This window comes from Idiotropiscis lumnitzeri, chromosome 14 (genome assembly GCF_059441095.1).
Source record: "Idiotropiscis lumnitzeri isolate Australia: NSW breed Sydney's pygmy pipehorse chromosome 14, RoL_Ilum_1.0, whole genome shotgun sequence".
NCBI lineage: Eukaryota > Metazoa > Chordata > Actinopteri > Syngnathiformes > Syngnathidae > Idiotropiscis > Idiotropiscis lumnitzeri.
In genome coordinates, this window is record NC_142404.1 from 2,593,316 (window position 1) to 2,615,662 (window position 22,347).

General features: G+C 40.7%; 1 protein-coding gene across 2 annotated transcripts in view; it reads right to left on the reverse strand.

Moving 5' to 3' along the window:
* The window catches only part of LOC148323134 (contactin-associated protein-like 5), a 168,410-nt gene that overhangs the window by 39,192 nt on the left and 106,871 nt on the right, over positions 1–22,347 (reverse strand). For both annotated transcript variants that reach the window (XM_088314685.1, XM_088314686.1), the window contains 3 exons: positions 12,113–12,219; positions 8,559–8,678; positions 6,282–6,482 (listed from right to left, as the gene is read on the reverse strand). In XM_088314685.1, coding sequence (XP_088170811.1) covers positions 6,282–6,482; positions 8,559–8,678; positions 12,113–12,219 — 428 coding nt within the window. The remainder of the gene's footprint in view (positions 1–6,281; positions 6,483–8,558; positions 8,679–12,112; positions 12,220–22,347) is intronic.

Below are 22,347 nucleotides of genomic sequence, written 5' to 3' on the forward strand. Positions count from 1 at the left end.
ATTTTGTGCAATCTTGTACAAATGTCTTCTCTTGGATGCAATTTTATTAATCAAGGTTGTCTTATCCTATCTTTAGAATCTGAGGAATATGGCTGGTTTAATGGCCAACTGTATGTCTGAACTGAAGAGCCAAAGGACATCCATTGTTAAGCTGCAGCCGGGTTGTGTACCGTTTCCCAGCAGACATCCCCAAGCACGACCCAGTTGTTCCATATGCAAGAATGAAACGGCGGTTTCGACCTTATACATTTGTGCAACGGGCCAAAGATCAGCATTGCGGAATCCAGGCACCATCTGGCGTATCGTTACACTTGATTGGAATTGTCGTTCTTTTCACCATTTTCACTGTGACCCTTACTTTTGTTGCCTCAAACATCTGAGAGGATGCTCAAAGTGAATACTGAATTACTGTGACCTTCAGTTGTATTTTTTATATTTTGTCCATCTCATATTCTTTTCTTTTTCACATGGTTTAAATTTAGAGAAGCAAATACTGAAGATGCTTTTAACATCTACGCAGTGCTCAGCATGCATGCACACAGGGTTTATACCAATGCATTTGGACAGAAGCTATGAGATCTGGAACTCTTTTAAAGTTTAAAGTCCTTCACTAGGTTCATTTGCTCGTAAAATATTGATACTTAAATGCAGCTACAAGGCTTTGAGAATAAAATCTGCTTCATCTTAGCATTCTGGGCCTTGAAATCTAAAGTCATCACGACAAAGGTTGTACTTAAAGAATGCTTCTGTCGGCGCTGCCACATCTACCGATACCTAATAAGACCCCAGCGAATGTAACTGAAGCAAGAGGCATGTCATGAAAAAAAAAAAAAGAAAATGACCTTTCATCGCCTTCTCTGCGGGGTTAAGTACGGTGGCCTCAATCATCGCTCACACAAATAAGCCTGCATTGCAAATGAAGCCGGTATGCAGGGAAAAGCCCATTAAGCCTCTTGTCACTAAACATAATCAAGTGTCACATGCTGCAGTGCTCTCTGCCCATCCAGCATGCATTAGGGCCGCATTAGGCAGCGCATTTATGTATGGCCACAAAAGTCATATTAGTCTAAGTCACACAGCGGGACTCAGACACCGGCAATTGTCTCTGAAATCACGTGGGAATAGGATGCAATGACCTATGACTAACAGTCTAATGCCTTATTAAGACCAAAATGAGAAAAAGTTCCTTTGTAACCAACGGCAAAGAGCTGACAACAGGAATAGCAGTGTGGACAAGAGCAAAATTAGCACGCAAGCTAATGTTTGCGCTACCAAGGTTGGAAATAAAACATTCTTTATTGTCTTTAGCATCAGCTGCCATCCTTGATTGGGCTGATTACTTTGCAGTTTATTTTAAAAGCACTAATCAGACCCCCGAAAATAAGAAAAGGCGACAATCAATACTTCCTGTACGAGATGTCACGATAACCTTGGTGAGACGGTAAATTAATGAATGAGAAGCTTGATTTTGTTCAGCAAGTGCTGTTCCAAGCTCCGAAAGCAGAGCTCTATGGTGTTTAGCGCGACACAATCAGGGTGGTCGGTGCTTAGAAAATCCTGAAAATACAAACTGCAAACTAAACAGTTTCATGCTTGTTGTTCTGTTGGATTTGCAGCTAAAATGTCAACCTTTTGGTGGTAACTGCAGCGCTCGCTTTGTTGCTCACACACACACACACAAAAAAAAAATGCTCACCACTTGCAACAAATGTGAGATGAATGGATCCAAAATGCCTTTCAATCAGGTAGTGAAAATCAATGCAGGTAATAGGAAATGAAAAATTGCTTGGGCTTTCAGGGTCATCCGGTCGAAATGCCAAAGCAATACACAAATTGAGGATGAAAAATAATTCTCTGATTGTATTCCTTTAAGTAGTATGCATGACATTACAACGACTTGTTTGGCTGCTTACTTGGGCTGAGAAATTGCGCTTGTCGCTTGAATTTGGGATCTTCGGAAAAAATAAACAGGGAAAATTAATAGCATACCGTGCCCAGGAAGATATGTTTTGTTTGATATAAGATATCCAAGCAAACCTTAAATAGCACAAGCTCGGCATCATTGCTTTTCGGACCTTGACTTTGGATACAGTTGTGAAAAAAGTGAAACATTAAGAAGTTTTTTATTTTTTTTGGTGACAACTTTCAGCACATGTTGGGACGCCCACAAATTAGGTGGAGACAGTTTGATTGACACACCATCCTGACGACCTCATTGAAGGATGCAAGCAGCATTTTATTATTATATCCTGGCTTTTTGTCCATGTCTTGTTTTCAAACCAATTTTGAATCTTGAATACATTCGTTCCCAAACTTGTGTTAACTCGTTTTTTATAATCCGACCTTTAAGTGCAATCCACGAGTTAACTCAAGTATTGAGTTTACTGTACATATGAATTATGTAAATGAGGAGTTATAGATAGTCATGCACACCACTGACAAATTGAAATTAGCAGAGCTAGCTAGGATGTCGCAATAAGGAACAAATGGTTGGTGTAAACTAATGTAAATGCACGTCCGAAGTGCAGAAAATGTCATGAGTGTGTGATTGCAACAGCAGCAAAAAATATATATTTTTGGGGCAATTTACTTATTTCAATACATTAAGTTGTGGATTTAGCATCAGAATTACAACCATCCCTCCAGTTGGCAGGGCAAGAAAATGTGAAAATATGATTTGTTGACTTCACTTTGCAACAAGTAAAAATATTTCGGTTATTTTTTATATAATAAAGGTCATGCAGGGAGCAGACGTTTATATAATTCTGGCAAGCGTCATACTGACTTGGACAATTCTCCATCTCAGTGAATGAATATTTTTGACACTGGCTTTTATCACTAGGTTTGTTAAAAAAAACAAAAAATAACTATGTTGTGGGGTGTCAACAATATGAGGCTTCTATCCCGCTACCCCCCACCCCCAAAAAGAAATGCATCTTGTGATAGACGTTAGCATACTCTGACATGCACGTACACACATGCCTGTTTATAGCACAATGGTCATACATTTTTGTCAATTGTTAAAATGGCAAATAGTTAGACACATGAAAATATATCATAGATATATATTTTTACTATCAAAATGACTTTTGCAAAAATTAATTTCAAGAAGAAAAGTACCGTTTATATATTAGAGCAGTCACAAAAGCAAAAAAAGATAGGTGTCAGACTTGAAGTTTTACTTGAAGTATCATACATCTTTTCACAAAATCCTGATTTTCTCTGTTTTTATTTTTCTGAAACACGATTAGCCATAGAACACAATATTCAGTGGGCCTTCAAAAATAGGTCTAATCACTCTAAAATGGCTGGAACTCAGGGGGTTGGCAGAGCTGCAAATGGCTGGACTTTAATGAGCTCAGCAAATATGCCTAACAGATGCATCGAGACTGGGTGTAGCAACACACCGAAAGAAGAGAATGTCTCACTTTAAACAAGGATGGCCAGATGTTCCCCTTTGCAGCAATGGCTTCAAACCTGAAAAGAAAATGTTCGATGCGGGCCTACTAGTCCAAACATGGCATTCTGATTAATGTTGCATTTGTGGAATATGAGTTAAGCAGTAAGATCCAACCGTTTTTGTACATCTCAGGTGGCGGCCATTTTTCCACTTGCTGACTAAAAATGACATCACAGTTGCTCAGGGATCAGCAAACGGCCTATCATGGCTCCGCTTCAGAAAACAGGTGAGCTGTGATTGGTCGTTACCTTACCCTAAGCAACTGTGTTGTCATTTTTAGTCAACAGAAAGTGACAAAATGGCCACCGGCTGAGATGGCTAAACACGGACTGCTTAACTCATATTCCACAAACACAATATGAATCAGAATGCCACGTTAAAGACACATATTATATTATAAACATATTATTAGACACATGTTTAGAAGGCATATACTAGTGCATTTTATGGGGTTGACTTGTCCTTTAATTGCTGCACTACATTTAACGCCTTCTCCCTCCTTCCGTGGACACTGACTCAATACGAGGGCGTCGGACTTCCTTTTTTTGCTGCGGCTAACGAGGCTCACAGATAACTGTCATCACAGGCCATGCAGTTGTAAAAACACTTCATGTTGCCTGAAGTGTCCAAAACATGTGACTAATCGTCAATTCAAATGAGCATATGTGCTCATGTCCTCTTCAAAAGCAATCAGCACAATATTTTGGATTTTATTGACATTAAATCTGAGCTCCTATGAGGAAAACGCATGTCACCTCCACAAAATACAAAATACTGTGCCGATCATTTTTACCCTTTCACAGGTTGAAGTAGAAATGAGGAGGGATCTGTCTGCATATAGAGTTTGGTGACAATTCATAATAGTTTTCAGATTTTCAGCTACGGTATTTTTGAGATTCCCCGACATAACTCAGCCTTGCGAATGGTGAGCTGACCGGCAATAGAGACGCTACTGCAACTCCGCATTCAACGCTGTATTATTATTATTATTATTATTATTATTGTATGGTAGACATCGCAACCTCTGGGTTGGCGCTTCATGTACTCATGGCCAGGGCGGGCCAAGAAACACTGTGAAGTGTGTGTCCTCCCAGCAGGAATTCAGCGTCTTAATCAGCCAAACTACGTGCACTATATCAAGGGTGCACCCTGTGATAAGGTTCAGAAGTTGAAGTAGGCATGGTGCTGATTGATAGCGTTTTTTGGACATTATAATTGATGTACATAAAATAATTTTTAAAGGATAAATTGTGTCAAGATTCTCCATTGATGCCCACATATAATTGAGCGGGTGGGGTGTGGTAGGGGCTCCGTATTGCAGAACAAGGTGTAACGAGAGTAGTTATTAAGTTATTTCTTTCCAAAAAAATTGGAAAAGCCAGATATTTTCATTATCATGATTGAAAATTACTTAGAGACTTTTTGAGTGAAAAATGGGCCATCCTGGCAAAATAGTCCCTTTAAGAAACGGAACTGCTATTAAGCCCCACAAAAACAAGTAGAAGAATAATATATTTTCATATGCACAAGGGCAATTTGGGATTTGCTCAATAAGTAGGAGAAAAATCTGCTTGTGACACACAATATCATTAGGGTGAATGCTTGACTCTCAGCACTCGCACAATAACTCCAAATATAGCAGCAGGATGTTGGCGGAATTCCGGAAGGTAATTACTTCTCCACTGTTGTCTTAATGACAACAGTATGGCCCCCACTGCCGAACGTCAGTCATTACAGACGAGACGAGGCGAGGAACACCTGCTACTCGAATCGTCCACAGTTGAGCACGGAAACACGGACATCAGATGTCTGAACAACATCTGCATCTTAAGTGAACAGCAGAGGCTGACAGCAAAGCTGGCAGAAGGAGGTCACGTAATCCAGCCTCCTCGACTCGGCAAGCAGAGTTTGCCTGGATGTGAGCTCAGATGTTCTTGGCACAGGAAGGCATCTGTAAACCCGGCAGGCTGGTTGCAACAGCTGTTGTTGATTGTCTTTCCTGTAAATTAACGCGATAAACGTCCATAAAGTCGCTTGATGCTGTCGCAGGGAGAGTGTTTACCTGGCACGCAAATGTTCTTTGTGTCTTCAAGTTTCAGTCAAGCAAAACACAAAGACACATTTTGGAATCGCGCCACTGGAGATTTTGAAGCAAAAGATCTTTAACAAACAACTAAGCGACCGTGTTTATGGAGCTACAGCTTTCTATCCTGTCACCATGCATCTAGCTCCATGGGTCACAGCTTGTCCCAATCAAACCGAGGAAGAATAGGTTTTGATTTCACTGAAATACAGGCTTGATTTATGCTATCCCTGAGCAAACGGCTGCCTGATTGGCCTCGTAAAAGTCATACCTGATTGGATTAGGATTGTAATGCAGAGCGTTAAATGCTACACTGGGGCGGCCCGGTGAACAACTGGTTAGCACGATGGCCTCACAGTTCAGAGGTGCAGGGTTCGATTCTGGACTTCTCTCCAGGCTCCCTGTGAGGAGTTTGCATGTTCTCCCCGTGCCTGCGTGGGTTTCCTCTGGGTACTCCGGTTTCCTCCCATTTTCCAAAAACATGCATGGCAGGTTGATTGAAAATTCTAAATTGCCCCTAGGGATGAGTGTGAGCGCAGATGGTTGTTTGTTTATGTGTACCCTGCGATTGGCTGGCAGGGAGTACCCCACATACTGCCAAAAGTTAGGATAGGCTTCAGCACCCCCCACGACCCTCGTGAGGAGAGGCGGTTCAGATAATGGATAGATGGATGGTTGCTACCAGGCTATCAGGATAGAAATGATACATTGTAATCAGATTATCAAAACAAAATTTACCTTTTGTGTTGAAGAGACGGGCCCTCTTGCAGTTGTAAACCACTTCTTGTTGGCAGTGCTCTGACCTTGACACGATTGCGTGCAGTTGTTCCGGCGAGGCGCCGTAGTCGAGCACCATGACGTGAGGCCTCTGCAGTGATGAGGCATGGACTCGGACTGAAGCAGTGCTGTTGTGGGCCAACACCGTCCAAACTTTCTCTTCTACAAGAAACAAGTTTATCTGAAACCAAAGACCTATTTCGACAACACATTTCCCCACAAATAAAGGGACATTTTTTAAGCAGGTTTGTGTTCCAGAACAACAATTAAATTACTTCTGCAGGTCTGACTCACCAAGTCACTGCTATTAAATAATTAACCTTCCCATCCAGTATTTTTTAAACCTGTGCGCAGTGCAGCTGTATGTTTTATAATGCTACGCTCAAATGTGATTACTCGGCTCAGTTGCGCCATCTAATTCTGCAGTCCACTCATAAATTAATTGGTCATGAATCTTGTAACGACTGCTAGCAGAGAGAGGTGTCGAGTGAACTGACAGCTGTGGTGTATGTTACATTGTCTTTTGGTGAATAGTTCTCACCCAAGTACAACCTCACGGGATGGCGTATAAGACATAACACAGCATGTTCACATTCGTTCACAATCGCAAGAATCCTTTGTTGCCATTCCAAACACTTTGATTCTATTCACTTACATTTTATCATGCAAGGTGCCTCTCATCATGAATAGCCCACACATATAGGTTGGTATTATCCAAAGTAAAGAGCCTGACATCTTCTGTTTCATATTGTGGAATGTTGAAAATGCAGCATTGTGGTCCTGTTCTGATTCTGATTCTGTTCTCATTCTTCTACAGGACTGAATGTGCTCTTTCGACGTGTTTTCTAATAATAAATAAAACTCAGGAAATCATCCTGCATATGTTTTAGTGAATGTCACCATAAAGAGCTTGTACTCCAGGCCGGAGGATGACGCCGACTTGTAATGCAGACATAGCTCAGCATCGCAGACGAGGCCCATCTGTGCATTCGCTGACATTTACCATCCGTGCGAAACCTAATTAATTCCCCTCTGCACCTGTCAGTTCCCCCACCCCCACGCGCTCTGTAATACTCCTCATGAAAACTAAGAAAGAAAATAGCAAGCAAACAGTATTTCCAACTAGCTGATCCTTTGTTTGTACTGTAAAATTAGACAAGGAGTCCATCTTAACTCAGCTTGCAATACAAGGCGTGTGCATGTTTACTCTTCCTTTGAGAAAATCCCCACTCACGTCATGATTATGCATATCAGGTCGTCATGCTGAGAGCTATCTGCATCAGGGATGTATTTTGTAATTGAGGTCAAGTCAAGGGATCTTCATGAAAAAAAAAAAAGCTAAGAAAAAAAAAGCACACTAAAAATCTGGAAGAGACAGTCGCATCTCGCCTCCTGCGGCGTGTCTACCTTTGCAAAGTGGAGACATTTTCTGGGCAGCATCAAAAGCAAACATTGGGTGTGTGTTGGGTGGGTCGAATTAAATATCGATGGACGCTTTAGTTTCAGTTTCCAGCAGAGTAATTTCATGAAATACAGGTGAATATGTATTTACAAATTTACTCAATAACTTGATTCAAAAGATGTACATTTGGTTACAAGACAATATATGTGGAAACAAACCTTTTGTAACTGTGCGACTGTTTCTTAAGTATTTTCATATACAATTTGCCTAAATACTGCCTTGAATTTTAACCCCAACCGGCACTTCCACAAAAAGATACACTTACGAACACTTTAAAGCAGGGGTGTCAAACTCATTTTTGTGGACGGGCCACATGGTAGTTATGGTTTCAGTCAGAGGGCCGGTATGACTGTGAAACAATGTATGATCACATTACGTTATCACATAGATGCAACAAAATCATGGAAAGCCAGTTTTGAAATCAGAAGCCGGTCAGTAATTGTTTGTTCAAGAATTCTTCAATTTATTTTAAAAGGGGAGGATTGGTAACAAATAAATGTGGCAATATCTCAATGTTGTTAAAAGTGAAGAAAATGTGCTAGAAAGAGGAAGTTGACGCACATGATTTGCCCTTCGTGGGCCACATAAAATTAAGTCACGGGCCAGATCTGGGCCTTGAGTTTGAAACCTGTGCTTTAACGAATCTACATGAATTATTTGAAAGTATCAGCATTGGTCTCTGCGATTCTGTCATTGCATTAAATCCAAGATAGGATACTTGAAATATCCCAAACCACTAACTGGAATTGTGTTGTCCTCATCACGGGATGGCTCACCTGTCATGTTACAGTACACCTGCGTGGCCCCTAGGGGTCCGCTACCATCTGGGTCGATGGAATAAAACCCGGAGGAGCCGCCGGTCAACTTGTAGGCTTCGCAGGACGATTCGTAGATAGCTGCAAAAATGGAACAATTTTCAACTGTAATAGTCCCATTAACTCTAAATGAAAAATAATACTTTCTGGACTTTATGATCTTGATGTGATTTCATCGACCGTTTCCTGATCTATTTCTTCCGCAGCCACTTTGTGGCTGACCTCTGTCTTTGTGTAGAAGGCAGAGCCCGATGATGAGTTTTATAGTGGATACTGTACTTGGAAATGAGGCATAGTTATGGGGAAAAGTCCCACCTTAAAAAAAATCTATACAGACACAATTTGCAAAGATCATCATGTTTAGTATTAACCCTTCAGAGATCCTTTCAATAAACTCAATAACAAGTAGTCAGTTTTCTAAGTGTCTACATTTAGATTTGACATATACATCCTATTTTAATTTCTTAGAAAGGTACACAAAGGGCTGTATCTATATAATAATTGTTTACTGTTTAAATATTGCGGTAGTGAAGGAACACATCGCATCACTCTGCGAGCTGTTTCTGGTATTTTGTCATGGCTGTTTCACCCAATTGCTTATGCAGGAACAAATATTGTTAGCGTCGCCTAAATGCACTTAAAAAGAAACAATCATTCTCATGGAGAACGATCATACTAATATAAAACAGGACGAGTACAGTCCAATCGTAGTTAATGTTGACATTCATTTGTGATGGCGGTATACTCTGCTGAGAAGCTTCAGCATCAATAGAACACTTGACATTTACATTTATTTGGCAAGGTACTTTTTGTTTGTTGTTTGAACAAGATGTATCCAAAAAGTTCTGAGCGGATTAGGATGAAAGCTTGTGGCATTGAGCCAGGGAACACTTGAGGTGATTTTTGATGTTGATCCAAAGGTTTTTTGTTTTGTTTTGGGAGATGATGGGAAGTTTCACAAAAGAATGCAGTAAAAATATTGAAATTCATAACCAGAGGTGGACATTCCGTCACACGGATGGAAGGTCCAATAGGCCATCAATGTTTTCGGCAGTATTTTAGGTCGACCCACGTGGGCCCAGTCTATCTTTCCTTGATGAAGTAATTTCCACATCACACATTCACACACATTCTCAGAAGAACCAATGCTGCAATTAGTGCAAATTGATTGCTGTAACTACGCACATTAGTAAAAATATGAATATTTACATTAATAATTGAAGCAAATGCAGTTACATGAATCATGTACGTTTTATTTAACATGACCTGATCAAAATAATAATTACATCTGCCTTCATACTTGTTGGCGCCGACTTCACTGCTTCCGCCATTTTGTTTTAATACGCTATTTTCGCATAGTGACAAGATCTCACATGAGGCGTGTAGTCATGCAAATTTATGGGGAAAAGGACGTTATTAAAAGTATTGATATAAGGTTTTATGAATGGATATCGGGTTCTGAAAAGGAAAATTGATTAAAATCGATATATCGATTTTTTTTAATCCAGCCATATCCACAATAGTATTAGACATTGTGAAATGAGTTCTATTTTAACAATGTTGTTATATCATACAATAAATTATACAATATTATATACATATAATAATTAGGGCTGTCAAAATTGAAGCGTTAATTAGAGATTAATCTTGAAAAAATTTACGCGATTAAATATCTTAACTCAGTTAACTCAGTTTTTTTTCTTCAAAAATAATTGGCATACTTTGCAAACTACAAATTCAAATATTAGCAGTACATCCTTAGTACAAGGACATCATCTTACAATAAACATTTGCAAACCAACACTGTTGGAGTGTGGTGCTTGTGGGCAGACCTAAAGGTACTGTGGAAGTTTGGAGAATTGCCCGACTCCATTTAGATCATATTCATGGATCAAAGAAAGCTATTAGAACAGTCTTTGATTTAAAATACACTTCATATTTGGTGGTTTTACATTGATTCCAATATATTATTCAAGTTAATGCCTGTTACAGGCATCACAATAAATGGCAGTTGAAAAATGTTGAAAAATTAATCACAATAAATCACAGATTTTTTCATGATTAATTAGTTAACAAATGCACTCCCTTGACAGCACTAAGAATAATATAAACTGTGTATAATAATCTTTTTTTTATGATTATGCCAATTTTATAATCAGTAAATTTAAAAATCGTAATCGGCATTGAATTTCGATTGCACGGCACTTGGCACCACACAACCAAATACCCAGCCAAAAAAAAAGAAAGAAAAAAAAAAACAACACTCACGCACACACGCTCACAGCATGGTGATTGGTCAAATAAGTACAGATAAATCCGTTCTTGACGCTGTTTGGCTGTCACTGACAACTTTGTACTGTCCATCGCCCTCCATTTCTGGTCTTTTCTGCATCTTCAACAGGTGAATAGTCACTATTTTAGTTTAGTTTAGGAAAATTTTGTGGTTAGCCTATGTTTCCTGAAATGAATTGTGTTTCACTTTGTGAGTTTCACTCACCACAGTATTTATTATTGTGGTCATAAAAGTGCAATGTGAGATGTTTCTAATGTTTTGGCTGTTTAGGGGCTTCAATGTCCCAAAAAATGAAAACCTCTGCAAATATTACACACACCAACCAAGTGTGCAGGTGTTTAATGGTGTGGACAAAGAGTGCAATATTTTCAAGGCTTTGCTTATACGCGTTTTGGATTTTTCAAAGGAATTTATCTTGCCCCCAAGTGGTGCGCATTAATTTAGCAACATTCCCGACTTTCCCCAGCAGACACTAGTGGGAAAAGTTTTGCTTTTAGGGGTCACTTGAGTTTACGCTTCCTAAGTGAGCAGCAGATAAGAGTAGAAATATCAGGATTTGAAAAATGTCAACTATATGTGCTTCTCAGAAAGATGCTTTTCTTATTCTCACCTGCCATCCATGGCGGCCGTGCTTTTAATACATACTCATTTCTGCCTATTTTTAATTCAAGGGATGCTCCCGTCTGTCATGTTCCATCACACATTTAAAAAAAAAAAAAAAGTGGTTCGTGTTTGCCAGCATAAAAATAAGTGAATCAGTATTCTGGAGCATGAGACACAGACATCTGCATGGCAAATGTCAAGGTGATGATACAGGATGACAATATATATATACATTTTTAAAAAAAAAAGCATGTCAAAAGTGTAGGGAAGTCTAATAATAATGTTATTTATTGTCTGCATGACAAACTCGCAAAGTGAGATTAGTCATCTTGCCAAGCACAATCAGGACTTGTTACCGCATGTCTCGCTGTTGATGGAATGACACAGTCAGCGCCTGGGAGATATATATATATATATGTGTGTGGTTGGGGACTATTAGTTAAGTTTGTTTTATTCAATTATTATTATTAATTTACACTGATCGAGATGCAAATTCTGGAATGTTGATCCAGTTTCTGCTATTCATCTTTTGATGTCAAACCTAAAACCGTTTAATCTGAAGCAAAAAATAAAGCAATTGGTAAAGAGGAATTTAATGACAAACATGAAAGCGACTCACAGTTATGACAAGTTGCTCCGGAGTATCCTGTTCCGGAGCAGTCGCAAGAAAAAGAGTCCCATGTCTGTGAGCAAAGGCCACCATGCTCACACTTGTTGGGAACACACCTGCCACAAAACAACACCAGAGCAATACATTGAAATGTATTTGGTAACCCACTACATAGTGGATCGTCTAAAACAATTTCAAATTGGAGTAAATACCCATCAAAGGTCAGCAAAGGACTCTGCATTCTGTCTGTTTTAGTTTTTACTCTTTTTTTTAAGATTGGGAAGGCTGCTACACCTCAACAATGCCTTTTGAAATTTTAAATTGACAAAATTTACAGAAACAACATTTGTAGGCGCTTCGGGCCAGGAAGTAGTCAACAACCAAATTCTCATGTTCGTTGCATGAAACGGTATTCATGTATGACCAACATTCGTTTCATTGTTGTTTTTAAGTGTACGATAAACAGTTCTTAACTTCTTTTTACACTTGTGACAGTAATTTAAGAAAAAAAGAGATGTGCATCGGCAACAAGACTCACTGCCGAATTATGTACCAATCATTAATTTTAAGAGTGTGTAAACATTTTATGATTAACTGTAGTTAACGTATTTGTACACTTGCATACCACTTCATTGTATTTGCCAAGCAAACGCTAACATAAAAAGCAGAGCGCATAAAGATTAGCATAAAATCTTTGTTTCCTGTCCATTACTTTTAATTAATCTGTTAGGGTGTTCATCAAAGGGGGAGTGGTTGTAGCTGATTTTATTTAGATTTTTCTTTAAACATTTATAAGTTACAGTGGTTGGTTAATTTTACATACGTATAAACATTAAGAATATAACTTAATGTGACTTGACTTCAAACATTGCATGTACCCCCTCATACAAAGTCATTCTAATTTTGATCCATATGCTGTGCAAATGGTGTTAAAATGTCACACATTTTCTGGCATTAGAACTACAGTATGCTTATTATTGATGAATAAGACACTTCCTGTTATGTGTGTAATGGGTGAAAGTTTGCCTTTCACCTAAAGCCAGGTTGTCTAAGTTCCAGCTTCCTGCAAACCGTAACAGTATAATGTAAAGAAAAAGGCTGGATGGATATTTTGATAATACAGTTGATCACTCATGTGACGTTCGTACTGCATGTAATAATCTAACACGAGTTAAGGATTTTGGTGTAAGAAGCCAAAGGTTGCTTTGAGGCTTATAGGCTATGACTGTGAACCAATGTATGATCACCTTTCGTTATCACATACACACAACGAATTGACGGAAAGCCAGGTTTGAAATCAGAAGGCATTCAGTAATTCTTCAACAATTCTTCAATTTATTTTAAAAGGTGAGGATTGGTAACCAATAAATGGCAATATCTCATATATCAATGTTGTTAAAAGTGAAGAAAATGTGCTAGAAACAGGAAGTTGACGCACATGATTTGCCTTGCGGGCCACATAAAATGAGGCCGCGGTCCAGATCTGGCCCCCGGGTCTTGAGTCTGACACCTGTGTCTTATGCTGTTTACAGACACGTGCGGGGCAAACTCACATCCAGTATATGGCCTTATTTTCATGCCCAGTGCAAGTTTTCTTTCATTTGGTATGTTCATAGACACGCGCATTCAGAAACGGCTGTTGTGGGCGTATACAGTTGACTTGTTGCCCAACTAATGGAAGAGACTCCTTTCATTTCCTTTAAATTCAGCACAGGAGAGTTGCACGGTCTACATGGCTGGAGTCCTTTCAGGGGATCAATGCGTGCATTGCTTTTAAGGGAATGCAAGGAGATTGCGGATGATGTAAACTTTGCCAGGGCAATCACAAATAACCGCTGTGAAGTGAGCACTTAGAGACTGCTTTCCACCCCTTTCATTTGTGTCTGTATTAGTCTACTTTCAGCTACCAAATTGTCAGGTGTGCAGGGGGCATGTAAGGAAAACACCCTCGGTCTGCCGGGACGCCCGGCATGACCTGCCAAATTCCCAAACATGTTGAATGAGGCTGCACCTGCATAAATATCAAGAAGCAGGAGTTTTCACACCAAAGCACCCGTTCGCTGTGTATGAAAAAACTTTCAAATTACCTTATTTCCACAAATAGGTAATTTTTCTTTAATCTTCATGTCAAATATATATGCCATTCTTCCTTCAACAGCTACAATAATTTCCAATTATATTTTGCAAACATACAAAATGAAACACTGATGACTTTTTTTCATAGCCATTGATTAAAATAAGATGCATTCTGCATTTCCATCCAGAGTGTGCTTTTTGGCCACATAATTATGCAATATTCAACTAACTTGTGGCTCACATAAAACTAAAAACAAGTACAAATAAACAAGACCTTTGCAGGTCATTACTTGTTACTTAAACGGGTCCCCATTATAATCATGATTAATGCACTGGTCTGTTTTTTTGCCCAAAATATAGCCCACAGTATGAACAACCCCCCACAAACAAACAGAAACCGAGGAATAATTTATTGTTTAAAACTTTTTTGGAACTATGATGAAATCTCCCTACACAACAACGCTAATATCCTTATTGGAAATGAAAACGGAGCCCACAAAACTATTTTTTTTTTTTTGACGCATCCTAAAATGAAATCGTTATCAATCTTAGGGCTTCTTTACTCCCTAACTGGCATGATAAAAAATACCTACTGAGCTCCCGTAGTTCATTCTTTTATAAGGGAAGTATCTTGCCAAACATACTAAGTGTTAGCATATTACCGTTTAACCTCTACAATTCTTAATGAGATTACCACATCAGCACGTACTTGAAAAAAACGGGTTCAACAGGGGAAACCACAATCAGATGAATTAATCTGTTACAAAATGACGCAGGTTCATTTAGAAATTTCTTTGGAATTCTTCATTATTATCAAAATAATTATCATCATTAATAATTACTGTTCAGTTCCTTTGATCTCCCGAGCACTCCAGAGGTTTTTTACTCATACTGGCCCTGGCACCGAATCCACAGGATCCCTCTCGACTATCGTTCTTTATTTCCCCCTTTGGAACACAGCCCCAAAAAAACAAAACAAAACAAAACAAAAAAAAAAACGTACAGGCAATACTTCAAACAGTGTCCTTGTCCAGTTTTAGTAAAAGGCTGAGGTTTGTTAAAAGAATTCCTCTCATCTTGACATCACAGCAGCCGCTCATTGGATTTCAGCACACACAGTAAGTCACACATTGTCGTGATTGACACAATCTGTACTTTTTAAAGTACACATCTGTAATTTCAAACACTTTCAACCCACTTTCCCCGAGAGTGAGGCATCAGAAATGACGCGGCTATGCGACTGCAGCTTAATTACGAGCTATTCCTGCTGTTGTCTTGGGAGAAACAGATGGATTGAGTCTGCGGTTCCCTGCAATACCCAGCATGCATTGTTGATCACAATAATGGCAAAAACATCTGTTTAGTGGACTCGGTGAGTAAAACATACCGGACGAATTCCATCACTGCCTCTGACCACTTGACTGAATGTTGAATGTTTAAACATGGATCAACATAATTATTCCAAATCGTTTTACTGGTGTAATGGTAGTAGTTGTTTGCCAGAATTCGCATAGAATTAAAAAACAACATGGCTTGTATACAAAAATGAAATACTGTCTGTCCAGGTCAAGGCTTCAAATATGATTTTATTTCTTATCAAAACAAACAATTTGCTCTTAGGTATGTGCACTTAACTACATTCATTTGCTAGACTATGGAGAAAGTTAAAGACATGGGGTAACAATTTTACTTTATATAATACGTTTCTGTCTCTGGTTGTTCTCTAGTTCATGCCAGAGTCTACTGGACACTTGCAAGTTTTTCACCCAATGTCCAAGGAAGAGGCCAGACACCCTGCGGAGAAAACTCATTTCGGCCCCTCGTATGTGTGATCTTGTTCTGTCAGTTATGAACAACAGCTATTGAGCATGGTTAGTTGGAACATATTCATTTACTATGAGAATCTGCTGCAATGCAGATGTTGCCCCATTTTGCACCAATCATCTCCTCAATTCTTCTCTCATTTGTGAACAAGACAAGTGACCAAGACACTTTCAGATTTGGAGGTGCTGGTTCTTAACTCAACTGCTTCACACTTGGCTGCAAACTGCTTCAAGCATGGCAGACATGTAATACTGACCTCACTAAAGTAGACTCCCTCAATGCTTCGGTTGCACCAAGAAATTCAGTCCATAATGGTGAACAACCCCTCAGTTGAAACAACTGCAGCTAACTAAGGTTGCGGCATCCCTTATATATTTAGAGCTCCCTGCCAAAGGACATGGTTCAAAACTTTTTTCCAAGTCTACAGAGTACATGTTGACTGGTTGGGCCAACTCTCGTGAACCCTCCAGGACCATACTGCGCCTCCTGATTCTGATATTTGACTTCCTGGTCGACCCTTTTCTCCAGAACCCCCAAATAGACCTTACTAGGGAGGCTGAGGAATATGTTCATTCTGTAGAAGGAATAAAACTTCCCTCCCTTCTTCCTAAGGACGTTGATCTGCCAATCCACAGCTGATCTGCCAATCCCTGATGTTGTTGGGATATTGCATGGGCATCAACCAAGACAGCACCAATATCATCCAGAGCCTTTAGAACCCCAGGCTGATCTCATCCACCTCTGGGGCTCTGCCACAGGGAGATTTTTGTCCACTACAGCATGCTTTAAACTAAGAGATAGGAAAGGCTGTCTCAGAGTTCCCAGGCAGCGCCTCCGCATTAAAAGCATGTTGGCGGAATTAAGTGGGTATTCAAATTATTCTCTGCACCAACTGAAAATATCCAGATTACAGGTCAGCAGTGACCCTTCCCAATTATGCAATGTTGATGTTGATGCACTGCTAGACCCTCCTGAGACGCCCAATGGAGTGCCAGAATTTCCTCTTCCCACGCCCCACTTTTTGTCTCAGCAACCACCAAAACAGCTTGGCCTCCCTGTACCCACCATTTATGTTCAGACTTCGGCATGCTAAAAAGGCCCGTTGAGCTCCTTCTTCACTTGACAACATCCCGCACTGCCGATGTCCACCAACATGTTCGGGGATTGCGACCACAGCAGGCATTGACCACCTTAGGGCCACAGTTCTGATTGGTCAGAAATGGAGGCATTAAACATGACTCACCCGGGTTGGATGTCCCCTGCCACTCCAAGGGATGTGGTGAAAGTTCTGATGAAGGTGGGAGAGACTCCCTCTGACAGGCAATTCTGACTCCCAACAGACCGACACAATGTTTGGGCGTAACATGTTGGACCAGCATCATCCCTCACCATCACAGCAAACATACAACCAGGTGGAGATCAGTTGACAGCTCAGCCGCTGTTTTTACCTAGGTGTCCAAAACATGTCTGCAAGTCCAATGAACCCACCATTGAACCGCAGCCTGGGGTGTCCTGGTGCCAAGTGCACATATTGACACCCTTATATTTGAAAGTGGTGCTTGTTATGGACAACACATGATAGCACAGAGGCCCAGTAACAGAACACCACTTGGGTTTTGGTTGGGAGTTGGGTCGCTAACCCGCTCCTCCCAATCACATCCTTCTAAGTTTCACCACCAATGTCTTTGTGAGGTCCCCCAGCACAAGGAAGGTTGTCCACTGGGGTGAACTCCACCAAACAGCCACTGAACAGGGGGCAAATAATACTGGATGTCGATACCTGCTTGATGTTAAAAATAGTTCAACTCCTCTCAAAAAGACTGGTGCCAGATCCCAGGCTCTGTGAGGAGGTGAGCCCAACTCTATCTTGTCAGAACTTATCGCACTCAAACGCCGACTCAGGATCCTTTCCAGCCAGAGAGGTGACAGTCCGCTTCCGTACAGATTGTTTCTGTGGGCAAGGGTTTGACCAGCAAGGTCTTACCGCTTGCACCCACCACCCAGCTCTTTATGCACCTGACCTCTTTGGTGCCCTCAGGTGGTGGAAGGGAGATCCACATTACCCCTTCGGCCCGAAATGTTTTCCGTCATCATATAGTAGATTTCTGAGCCATGATTTGGATCTACTTTGCACTTTACTTTAACTGGGTGACCCTGGGTGACATAGCTTCTTGGATCACTCAGATACAAAAACAAGAATCCCTTCACTATGACATTCACAACTAAACTTTTGAGTCTTCATGTTCCTCGAATGTAGAATCAAAAAGCAAAAATCCACACAAGCAACGGGAGAACATGGAAACTCCACACAGGAAGGCGGGAACTCAAATCTGAGCCTCTGAACTGTGAGGCTTTAAATGTAATATTTTCCAAAATTGGAGATTACACAGTATTTGTTCAAGGTCCATAGTGTAGTCAAAGTCCCATCTGCTATCCAAAATATACAGAAGTTCATGCGTTCAATCCCCAGAGGATTCACATTGTTTTTATTAAATTCCTATACATGATTAACAAAGTCTTATCCGCAGCGGAAATATTACCATTACATTAGCGGCCAGGCTTGATTAATGCTATGTGTTTTATCTCTTGGAAGACACATTACCTCCATTATAGCTTGGTAGAACTGCATTGCATCCTGCTGACAGTTGTTTCTCATGTTCTGACTCTCCTGTGCAGATGAATAAGGTTACCAAAATATTAGGAACACCTGCAGTGCAGTCCGGCACCACAGGGGGCCTCAACTGTAGCTAAAAATAAGCCTTAATGGAAGACCACAATATAGTTATTTATGTTAAGTGCTGCTTTTGGCCCTTGTTTTCTTGCTGGATAATGGCCCATAAACATTGCAATAGCCTTAAAAGCCATAAAGTGTCCGCTTGCTGTTATAGAATCTGATTATTTCCTCACTTTTTAATCGTTAGAAAGTACACATTTATTGTTGTGGAAGGCGGCAGCCGGCTTGCTGCGTAGGTTAAAATAAACCATGCATCTCCCACCAACAGTAGTGTTCCAAATAATAGCATTGTTTCAAAAAACTGAGTTAAGCAGAAAAACTCATTTCCACAGATGCGCTGGTAACACTACACACTCTGTTCCAAATCAGGAAAAAAAAATCACAACATGAAATTTATTTCCAAGCAGTGAAGAAAAGGGTTTTTTTTATATTGTAATACTTTACGATGCATCCATACCATGCATTTCTTTACAAACTCGAGGATTTACAGTACAAACTGAAAAATGCGTGAACGCTTGATTTTTGCTTTCCTGAGAATCACTGAACTAATATTTAGGTTTTGCTTATGAGAACTACCTCACATCTAAGTTGCGTGGGATTGACCAATTTCTGGTGAGTTTTTATTTTTTTTTGTAATGACCCCAAAAGTGGCATTTTTGTTGTCACCCCACAGTTCTCTATTGGATATGGGCTATTGGGCTCTCCAGTCCAAGGTGAGTCATGTTGGCATCATTTGGGAATCAATCTGTCACACACGACACAGTAAGTACAGGGGCAGTACCACCAATATCAATATTTAATAATTAAGATGGATCGATTCGGTAATGGTGAATCTGTGTCACTGTCTTTTTTAAATCAACATTTCAAGGGGCATTTCTTCTTCAGCATCAGGCAACAAGAACTTGTCAAGAATTCCAATGTATTCACACTGAAATCTAGTGTACCATAAATAAGCCCAAGGCCATAGCATGAGAAATGTTTCAATATCACTCTGCTTGCACTGCCATCTTTTACTGTTTTCACAGTTTGTTCTTCACAGTCTGAGTTTGTTGACTGTTGAAATTCAGTCCGCAGTTGCAATACGTCCCATGAACTCCATGCAACACACACTGTTGTAGTTCTCAGAAATACAAACTTAAATATTAGTTAAGTGATTGACAGGACAGCAAATCCTTCAAAGCCTTTCTGGTTCTACAGTATATCGTTGGGTTTGCAAGAATTTGTAGTATTTCAATAGCTTGAAAGTCCATTTTTCCTCATGTTCTGTAAAAAGAATACATTTGTTTCAATTTGGAATAGCATGCACAGTATTCCTAATGCATTTGGAAAATCAAACCTACAAGTCAATTTAATTCTATTCTACTGTTTATTTCAAGCACCAGGTTAATAAAAGATGCAAAGTTAAGAAAACACATTTATCCACTCAACTATTCCACGAGGATTGAGGCCGACCTCAACAAGCAGAAATGTTTTCAAGTCAAATTGAACCAATAAATGAAACATCATGGAATAAAAACATCACATTAATGATGATAATAGCTTGGCAAGTGAAAAGGTTTTTCAAAACAATTCATGTATGCAACTCTAATATTCTAATATATATACACTTTATAAACAGCACATATACACATACATACATGCCATGTTTGGAGTTGTTGAGGTAATGTATTGGAAGATGAAAGGTTAATTATAATGGTATTCATCCTCAAATATGTGAAATACCCTTTTTTTAGGGCAACACATTGGCTTCTTTCATATGTTGCTATCAATCGGATGATCACCAGCTTTGGTTTTAACTCATTCACTACCAGCTGAGTAAAAAAACAAAAAAAATGTATCTTTGACGTCAATGGTAGTAAATGAGTTAATGGGGTCATTATATTGATACTTTGTATTCAAATTTCTCAGTAAATCAAAGGTATGGCTGAGAGGAGCAAAGGGGATTTAAAAATAAGTATACGTGCATTTATACAATATCTGTTGGTAGTCACCGTGTCCAAAGGGAAGAAGCTGGAAAGCAGTAACATTCCCCAGGGAGTTAACGAGGAGGAAAAACAGCAGCTTTACGGATAGTGCCAGCCACATCCGGACCTTCATGAAAGGTGGTCGGCCCGTCGCACCTGTTTCAACAGCCCTGCAGCTGAGCGAGCTAATGAGGGATGGCGCACCGCACGCCGGGCGGCGAGTTGCAAGCTCGTTAGCATAGACCTCTGCCAGGGAAGACAGTCACCCGTTTTTTTGTTGCCGCTTAATTGGATGTTCCTGTCACTGCACTTGCCGCTGCCATCGGGGAGTGTGTCGCCAGTAGACTTCCACACTGTACTTGGCACACTTTTGCTGCCATATTGTAATGTGCCATTTGTTTGAATCCACAGTTATTTTAACATCCTAAGCATTTGTCTGTATTCACCACTATGAGAAGCACTGACTCACATTTCAAAATTGTAATATTTCGTGGATGTCCTGCGGAAATCTCTTGTGACCGAATTTCACCAAGCTAATATCTTCTCACGAATATATTCTATTGGTCAGTCCCCTTGTCATGATCCGTTCCCGTCATGCCACGTGCCTTTGTTTATGTTTTCTCAGCTGGCGCGTGGGCGTGCCTCCCGGCACTCTCGTCATGTCATGTTTTCACGGCCGCAGAGACGCCCACCGGCCACACAGCTGTTTCATGTTAAGCCTTGATTCCTTGTGTATTTAAACGACCGACGCTGACTCCTCAGCGTCGGATTATTCCTTCCCATTGCTCACGCCACGTACCACGTCTGTGTTTTGTATTGATTCCTCGTTTTCTCGATTCCCATTTGTTATGACCATTGCTTCGCCCATCGACTACGCCTCACGCCTTGTACTTGTCGGATTCCTTTGCTCGGTTCATTTGTTTCCCCTTGCCCTTTCGCGGCAAGCGATTTCGTTTCATGTTCTTTTCCCTTGCATTGGCAAGCGTTTTTCGTTCCCGTTGTTGTTTTCTTCCTGGAGCGGATTTTCCCTCCAGCGATTTATGTTGGACTTTGTCGGCTCCGCGCCCTTTTGTTCTTTAAGTATTTTTGTAATAATACATTTCCTGTTAAGCACTCCATCTCCCGTGTCCGCGTTTGAAGAGTTCCATCATCGCTGCTTTTCCAGTCGCGGCTGGAAAAGCAGCCACTTACAGAATAATCCGACCAACATGGACTCTGCGGACGCGGCGAGAGTTCACAGAGCCTTGGCCAGTCAAGGACAGATGGTGGGACAGCAGTCGGCGGAACTTGGGGAGCTCCGCAGCGCCGTCGGCCAGCTGGCCCACCGCCTGGAGACTCTCAACGCCCACCTTGGCAGTCTCCTGCCGCGGACCGTCGGGACACCCGAACCGACGGCTGCCGCGACCGGAGCCTTCCCAACCGCTTTTTACGGATGGGAGCCAAATTTACCGCATCCCCCTCGCTACAGAGGGGAGCCCGGCACCTGCGCGCAATTCATTCACCAGTGCCGTCTGATCTTCGATCAGCAACCACTTACCTATGCTCATGACAGCGCCAAGGTGGCCTTCATGATGAGCCTGTTGACTGGCCAAGCCAGCGCCTGGGCCGTGGCCGTGAGCAACACCCGTTCCGACCTTCATTCCTCC